This window comes from Rhincodon typus, chromosome 45 (assembly GCF_021869965.1).
Source record: "Rhincodon typus isolate 14 chromosome 45, sRhiTyp1.1, whole genome shotgun sequence".
Classification (NCBI taxonomy): domain Eukaryota; kingdom Metazoa; phylum Chordata; class Chondrichthyes; order Orectolobiformes; family Rhincodontidae; genus Rhincodon; species Rhincodon typus.
In genome coordinates, this window is record NC_063376.1 from 9,256,001 (window position 1) to 9,264,776 (window position 8,776).

The 8,776-nt window shown below is 46.2% G+C and overlaps 1 protein-coding gene across 1 annotated transcript in view; it reads right to left on the bottom strand.

Annotated features, from left to right (window-relative positions):
- Positions 1-3,017: 3,017 nt before the first annotated feature.
- Positions 3,018-8,776, bottom strand: part of gps2 (G protein pathway suppressor 2) — a 39,185-nt gene continuing 33,426 nt past the window's right edge. Inside the window, exons 10-11 of the mRNA XM_020512153.2 lie at positions 5,986-6,069; positions 3,018-5,443 (exon numbers count right to left, since the gene is read on the bottom strand). Coding sequence (XP_020367742.1) covers positions 5,360-5,443; positions 5,986-6,069 — 168 coding nt within the window. The 3' untranslated portion in view covers positions 3,018-5,359. The remainder of the gene's footprint in view (positions 5,444-5,985; positions 6,070-8,776) is intronic.

The window sequence follows — 8,776 nt, forward strand, 5'->3', positions numbered from 1 at the left end:
TGACCCACAATGCCATTAGGGAGGGAATTCCAGGATTTTGACCCAGCGATAGTGAAGGAATGGCGATATATTTCCAAGTCAGCATGGTGAGTGACTCGGAGGGGAACTTGGAGGTGGTGGTGTTCCCATGTCTGCTGCCCTTGTCCTTTTAGGTGGAAGTGGTCGTGGGTTTGGAAGGTGCTGTCTGAGGATCTTTGGTGAATTTCTGTAGTGCATCTTGTAGATACTACACATTGCTGCGACTGAGCGTTGGTGGTGGAGGAAGTGAATGCTTGTGGATATAGTGCCAATCAAACAGGCTGCTTTGTCCTGGATGGTGTCGAGCTTCTTGAGTGTTGTTGGGGCTGCACTCATCCAGGCAAGTGGAGAATATTCCATCACACTCCTGACTTGTGACTTGTAGATGGTGGGCAGGCTTTGAGGAGTCAGAAGATGAGTTACTCACTGCAGTATTCCCAGCTTCTGGCCTGCTCTTGTAGCCACTGTGTTTATGTGGTGAGTTCAGTTGAGTTTCTGGTCAATGGTAACCCCCAGGATGTTGATAGTGGGGGATTCAATGATGGTAACACCATTGAATGTTAAGGGACGGTGATTAGATTGTCTCTTATTCGTGATGGTCATGGCCTGGTATTTGTGTGGCGCAAATGTCACTTGTCACTTGTCAGCCCAAGCCTGGATATTGTCCAGATCTTGTTGCATGTGAACATGGACTGCTTCAGTATCTGAGGAGTCACGAATGGTGCTGAACATTGTGCAATCATCAGTGAACATCCCCACTTCTGACCTTATGATGGAGGGAAGGTCATTGATGAAGCAGCTGAAGATGGTTGGGCCTAAGACACTACCCTGAGGAACTCCTGCAGAAATGTCCTGGAGCTGAGATGATTGACCTCCCACAACCACGACCATCTTCCTACGTGTCAGGTATGACTCCAACCACCGGAGCGTTTGCCCCCTGATACCCATTGATTCCAGTTTTGCTAGGGCTCCTTGATGCAACATTCGGTTGAATACAGCCTTCATATCAAGGGCTGTCACTCACACCTCACCTCTGGAATTCAGCTCTTTTGTCCATGTGTTGAACCAAGGCTGTAATGAGGTCAGGAGCTGTGTAGCCCTGGCGGAACCCAAACTGGGCGTCACTGAGCAGGTTATTGCTGAGCAGGTGCTGCTTGATAGCACTGTTACTGACACCTTCCATCACTTTACTGACGATCGGGAGGAGACTGATGGGGCGGTATTTGGCCGGGTTGGATTTGTCCTGCTTTTTATGTACAGGACATACTTGGGCAATTTTCCACATTGTCGGATAGACACCAGTGTTGTAACCATACTGGAACAGCTTGGCTAAGGAAGTGGCAAGTTCTGGAGCACAAGTCTTCAGTACTATTGCTGCAATGTTGTCAGGGCCAGTAGCCTTTGCAGAATCCAGTGTCTCCAACCGTTTCTTGACATCACGTGGAGTGAATCGAATTGGCTGAAGACTGGTATCTGTAATGCTGGGGACCACTGGAGGAGGCTGAGATGGATCGTCCACTTGGCACTTCTGGCTGAAGATTGCTGTGAATGCTAAGTTTGAGAGATTTTTGATTGACATGGGAATCAAGTCTTTTTGAGGGGGGGGGGGGGGCCTTCTGCAGAAACGAAAATGGAGTCAAGGCCATAGCCACCACATCAGCCAAATCTTAATGAGTGGCAGAGCAGTAATCATATCAATGATTCATTCCCTGCTCCTAAGTCCTTATGCTCCTGTACAGGATCAAAGTCATAGATACAGTTACAACATCTAAAAGGCATCTAGATGTGTACATGAATAGGAAGAGTTTAGAGGAAGATGGGCCAAATGCTGGCAAGTGGGACTAGGTCAGATTGGGATGGTTGGTCAGCACGGATGAGGTGGACCTGTTTCCATGGTCTGTTTCCATGCTGTATGACTCCATGGCTCTAGGAATCAGAACACAAGGATAAGAATTTTATAATTGAATGTTATTGGGCTGGGAGTCAAGATAGCTTACTATTGTTGGACAAAGCCAATCTCTGTCAATCTCCTCCTCCAAGGGTCCCATCAACAATGACTTAATTGTGTTACTCCAACATTTGCCTAATATCAAGCAACTTCAGCTGATAATTGGTTGCAGGTACATTGTGTTTGGGAAGAGAGTTTCTCAGTATGGGAAGACATGTTGAATTTTATTGCACTTCCCGTATTTTCCAATTCAAAATGTTCTGTAGTGTACTTTTACAATTTTAAGAACAGTATATTTTTGGGGGGAAAAGGGCCTGTACTTTAATTGACAATTGAATTTACACAATTAACAGCACAGAAATAGGCCATTCAGCCCATCTGCTTTGTGCTCATGTTTCTGCTCCATAACAGTCTCCTCATTTCCCACCAGCAGCATAATACTTTTCTTTCTCCTTCATGTCTTTATCCAGTTTCAATGTATGAACACTATTCCCCTTGCCCACTTTCTGTGCGAGTGAGTCCCACATTCTTCCCACTCCCTGGGTGAAAGCATTTCTTCTGAGTTCTCTTTGGGATTTATTAGCGGCTGACCGACATTGATGGCCCCTGAGTTCTGGTTTCCACCACAAATGGAAACATTTCTCTAAGCCCACCCTATCAAACCACTTTATTATTTTAAAGACCTTGATCAGGTCACCCCTCAGCCTTCTCCAGAAAAACAGTGCCAGTCCGTTCAATCTTTCCTGTCAGGTAGAACTTCATATTTTTTGCATGTTCTACATTGCTTCTTCCAGCATGGAAATTAAAATAGTGCCCAGTGCTGTGATCTAACACGAACCAGCTGAACAGAGGTTAGGGGATCTGATATCGATTCCCAATTGAGACCAGTTCATCAAGACTGAGGACATCTCCCAGGCCCATTCCGCATTGGACAAGTTGGTCTCTTTGCCAGGAGATTCTAGATCAGAGTAACAAGTGACATTTGCCCAGTCACTGGCCTTCTGTACACAGCTCTGCCATTCACACTGACTGTAAGCACAGGGACACTATGTTCAGTCTTAAGATACGTATTTAATTTCTACAATTCACTCTAAGCAGCGGAACAAAGGTGCCAGATTTCAAAATTTTCTCAGTAGAAAACACATGTTTTGTTAAAAGTCACACATTCCAGCCTGCTTTCACAAGAATGGTAGAAGCAGGTCCATTCGAAAAATATTGGAAAAGGACACGGGTAAGAGAAAGGCCAGGTGGGTGGTGGGGGGCAAATTGGGGTCAGGTCGCTGAAAGTGCAGGTGGACCTACGATGGACCGAACGGTCACTTTCATATTGCAGAGTTCTCTGAAAAGGTGGTGACAGGGTCTACTCAGTCACAGATTCTCATTCTGTGAATCCCTCAGCTCACCGTTTCAGCAACACACTCGCTGCTTTGATACTGAAGGCCAGGGAAGGGCAGACAGCACACTAACAGCAAGGAAACTGGTAATCACCCGCAGAACAGCCAGAAAGGACAGGGTCACCCTGAAAATAAGATGTCTAGCAATCGCCTATTAAAACTTCCATCAATTCCACACCATGAATAACTCCAGCGTTGGTAAACAGCAATAAGTTACAGTAATCAGTCATTGTCCACATGGATCTGTAAGCATGTCTATTGAGATTAGAGACTCAATTATTTAGTTACCTTGAGGGCAGCACTGCTAATCAAGCAGTGATACAAGTTTAGTTACAGCATAAAGCTCACTCTACATTGTCCCCATCAAACTCTCCCAGGACAGGGACAGCACAGGGTTAGATACAGAGTAAAGCTCTTTTTTCCCTGACTCTACAAGGTGTCCCAAACTCGGAGGTGCTGACCTGCCCTGGATCAATCTCATTATGATTTACTCCAATGCCTTCTCTGAGCAATTGTTAATCTGGTCCCAAATTTAGAGACCATCTGGCACCATGGCTGACTTAAACCAAAGGCAGAAATTCAGATAATCTCAGCATATGTTGATTTAGATGGTAAAGCATATTTGGCAGAAATAGATAGTGAAAGGTACAGTCTTGTAACTAACAAGACTAAAATGACTGATCGAGGGGGAGATGCTTCGAGTGGAGCAGAATTCCACAGGGTTAAAGTTGCCTGCACACACTTGTCCAACCTGCTTACGCACAGACCACATTCATCTCCCACCACGTGGCAGTCATGACTGAGAGGGCCACACCCACGAGTCAATGGGTGAGCGAGCGTGCTTCATGGTTGGAAGGTATTGTATTTCTGATGAGAATCTCGACAAAGATATGCACCTCTCACCATCTACTGTCTCAGTTTGATGTAAAAGCTTAGTACTGAATGAAGAGTAGGGACAGAACCCTCACTGGGCCCTGATCAATAGTTACCCCTCAACTAACATTTAGCAAAGCATCTCATTACCCAGTCACTTGTCTATGGTGGGATTTTGCTGTCCAACTTGACTGCACTTTACAACTCACTCCACTGGTTACAAAGCCCCTCACACAACACTCAACTGGCATGAGACCAATCTGATATCAGTCAGCTGGGGAGGGGGTTTCCAGCAGGGCGGGGGTTGCTGATGAAGACCAGCAATCTCCCGAGAGCACATGAATGCTGACAGGTCCCCATGCAAAATATTTCATCTCAAAAGAGAGAAAAGCAAAAGCAGAAAGGGAACTTTAAAAGTCATAAGCCACAGGAAGTTGCGGATTAAAGGGATACACCACAGGATAAGCAGAGGGCTCACGAGTATCCTTCAGGAAGAGAAATCTGGTCTCCTTAACCAGTTTGGCCTACATGCAACTCGAGAGCCACAGTGATGAGCTTGAATCTTAACAGCCCTCTGAAATAGCTCAGCAAGCCCTTCACTTCAAGGATAATAAGGGATGCAGAGTAAACACCAGGCTTGACAGCAACACCCACATCCTGAGGAAGTACAGAACTGCAGAGGATTCCAACGCCAGGGGGGTGGAGGTGGCAAAGACAGAACTCAAATTGTCAGTTTCTTGCATCTTAGACCTGGTACATCAAGAACAACCACTTCAGCAACCTTGGGCATAGGATCTGTTGTGGAAAAAGCATCAGCATTCAACCAGACACAAGGCCACACAGGTACCACACTGCTCTGTTTGGCTGGGGCTTCACTGATTACTACAAGCTAAAATCGACCCTTCCCTCTCTCTTCAATTAGAACCTGCGGTCACACGGAGATAATTTACTTGACGGAAATCTGTCACCATTTGTACGTAGAAGCAATGGCTAATGTTTCACTATTCACAAGTCCTGAAAGTGGTGACTTGAAGAACATTTTCCTCTTTCCCACAAGCTGAGAAACGGTGAGGGTAAGCTACGGTGAGGAGTGGGGCCAGGCTGACTGAAACTTCTCGAACCACTCTTACTGATGGTAATAGCGCTGCCCCTGACTGTGCTGAAGGTAGGCGTGTCGGGGAGCAGGCTGACCTGTTGTTTGGAATCCAGCCTAGTAAAGACACAAGAAAACAGCTCAGTCAGAAACGGTTGAGTAAGATCACAGGAAAAAAACCACAACAACAGATTGAGACCCATCAATCCATCGGGTATCTGTCCAATGCAACCCTGCTAACCTACAAATTAATTGCTCTCGAATTAAATGTATAGAGTTAAGTTCCCTCTACTCTTTTAAATTGAAATTAAACTGAAAGAAAAGCTCCCTGGACACTGTCCCCATCAAAAACACCGAGGCAGACACAGAACCAGGTTAGATATAGAATAAAGCCCCCTCTAGTCTTTTAAACAGAAAGTAAACGTCTCTTGACAGTGTTTCCATTAAACACTCCCAGGATAGGGGCAGCATGGGGTTAGATAGAGTAGTTCTCCCTCTTCACACAGCCTCAGCTGAGCTCAGGACTCATTGCACCAGTTCTCTGGTCATGCAATTATTGAATGAAACCAGCCTGACAAACAAGAGAGAACTGATCACTAACCATAGCCCCCATTCTCAGAAAAGCACAGTGATTCACTCATCAATCGTCAGATACTCACTGGCAGGGTCTGCTGAGGTGGGGTCCCATGTGGAAAGCCCCCGGGCGATGCTGGTCTCTGTGGGTGGACATAGGTTAACCCAGCCTGAAAGACAGGAGAAGCAGACTCATTTAAATGGCAGCAGTGAACCCTGATTCACACTGTTCATTACTTTCTCCCTCTTTGTGGGAAGCTGTTAACATTAATATAGAGGATAGCCCACGGTGGGTCAAAGGAGAAACAAGAGCTCCACCCCCACCTCTCGGAATCTTAACAGGCTTTGGCCAGCCTCAGCGTGCTCTGTGTGATTTTCTTCCTGTGCTGCTGGGTCAGAGGGGGTATGGTAGTGCTCTCCCACCTTGGATTAGTAACGAAGAGTGTCAGATTAGCAGAAACATCAGCCTTATATCCCCTCAAGGGACTTTGAATCTGAGCTGAGAAACTGAAAAGAGAGAGCATGACGACGACGGTTTAACAATCGCTGAAGAATTGGGATGTTATCCCTGCTCCCTGCTGCACTCCTCCCTCCAGCTAAAGCAGTCACCACAGCGGACACATTTTCCTCGCCCTCCCTGGGTTCCTGTTGTGGGGCTGACTGCAACTGTCCAGGACACAGAAAGGATGCATTCGGAGCGTTCTCTCAATGCCCACTCACCTCACCTGCCCTCCATCCCTCCCGACTGGACCAGGCCAAGAATTGGGAGAGGAAAGCAGAATATTTTGGAAAGTGGCGGCTTCCGATAACATCCGAAAAGGTGGAGATTAGAAAGGGAAGATGAAAGGGGTGGCCCGATCGAGGTCTTTAAAACGATGGAGGTAGTTTACTAGGACAGACGCTGAAAACATGTTTCCACTTGCACACGAGACCAGAACCTGCTGTCCCTGGAGGCCACCAATCTCAGATAGACCCGAATAAATCCAATCGGGAATTCAGGAGAAATGTCTTCTCCCAGACAGTGGGGAGAATGTGGAGCTTGCTCCCACTGGGAGCGGTGATAGGAATAGTATTGATGTATTGAAGGGGGTAAACATGAGGGAGAAGGGACTGAAAGGGGGAGATGAAGGGGGGGTGTTGAGAGGAGGTTCATGTAGAGCAGAAACACCAGCACCTCAGCAGATGGGCCAAATGGCTTCTGTCTGTGCTGTCACTATTATATTTGAAAAAAAGGCTTGAGTTTCAGTGTTTTGGCCATTGTCCCTCAACTATGCTCTCCGATTGAAATTCAATCAATCAGTTCTAAAATGGTCCGGAACCCTTGGCCAGCCGTGGTACAGTTTGCTATTGAGTGCCCTTTGAAGTGATGTTGGCCCTGAGGAGGGCTGGCGGGGAACTGGTTCTTTGCCTTGCTGGATATCGACGAAGTTGAGCTGGGTCAGGAGAAGGGCCTTGTTGGGACAAGGACTTGTGAACACATTGGACGTAGACTTGACAAGAACAGAAAGTCAAAACGTTCATCACTGATACAAAAAAAGGGGTTTCAAACCTTTCTGACTACAACATGAAGAAGCTTAAAACCTCAAAATTCTGAGCATCATTCCTCTCCTGTCAATAAATGAGCATCCACTCCTTGGGAATTTAACCTTGTTCAATCCTCTATCCGTCAGATGATGTTTGCACTTTCTGAAATAAGAATGAACCCCACAGCAATCACCAGAAGTATCAGCATTCCATGCCTGGGCCTAATCTGACACTCACTCCATGTGCATAAAGCCCGCACGCAAACATGAACACATACACATAGAACAGTACAGCACAGGAACAGCCCCTTCGGCCCACGATGTTGTGCCAAATTAAACTAATCCCTTCTGCCTGCCCTTGGTCCATATCCCTCCATTTCCTGCATATTCATTTGTTTATCTAAAAGTCCTTTGAATGCCTCCACCACCACCCATGACAGTGTGTTCCAGACTCCTACCACTCTTGCCCCTCACATCTCCTTTGAACTTTCCCCACCTCACGTTAAATGCATGCCCCCTCGTATTAGACATTTCAAAACCAAAAGAACTATGGATGCTGTAAATCAGAAACAAAAACAGAAATTGCTGGAAAAGCTCAGCAGGTCTGGCAGAATCTGTGGAGAGAAATCAGAGTTAGCATTTTGGGTCTGAGGAAGGGTCACTTGACCCGAAATGTTAACTCTAATTTCTCTCCACAGCTACTGTGAAACCTACTGAGCTTTTCCAGCGATTTCTGTTTTTGATTAGATGTTTCGACCCTGGCAAAAATATTCTGACTGTCAACCCTATCTTTGTATCTCAATTTTACATACTTCTGTCAAGTCTCCCCTCAGCCTCCCGTTGCTTGAGAGAAAATTAGCCTTTCCTTATAGCTCATACCGTCTAATCCAGGCAGCATCCTGGTAAACTTCTTCTGCAAACTTTTGCAAAGCCTCCACATCCTTCCTGTAATGTGGCGACCAGAATTAAACGCAATACTCTTAAGTGTGGCCGAAATAAAGTGTTATAGAGCTGCAACATGACATCCTGACTCTTGTACTCAATTCCCTAACCAATAAAGACAAGCATGCCATACACCTTCTTTACCACCCTATCTACTTGCGCTGCCACTTTCAGGGAGCCAAGGACTTGAACCCCAAGATCCCTCTGTACATCAATGCAGTTCATAGTTATATACGTTTCCTTAACATTTGATCTCCCAAATGGCAGCACCTTGTACTTAGAGATAGTAGGAACTGCAGATGCTGGAAAATCTGAGATAACAAGGTGTAGAGCTGGATGAACACAGCAGGCCAAGCAGCATCATAGGAGCAGGAAGGCTGACGTTTCGGGCCTAGACCCTTCATCAGATTCT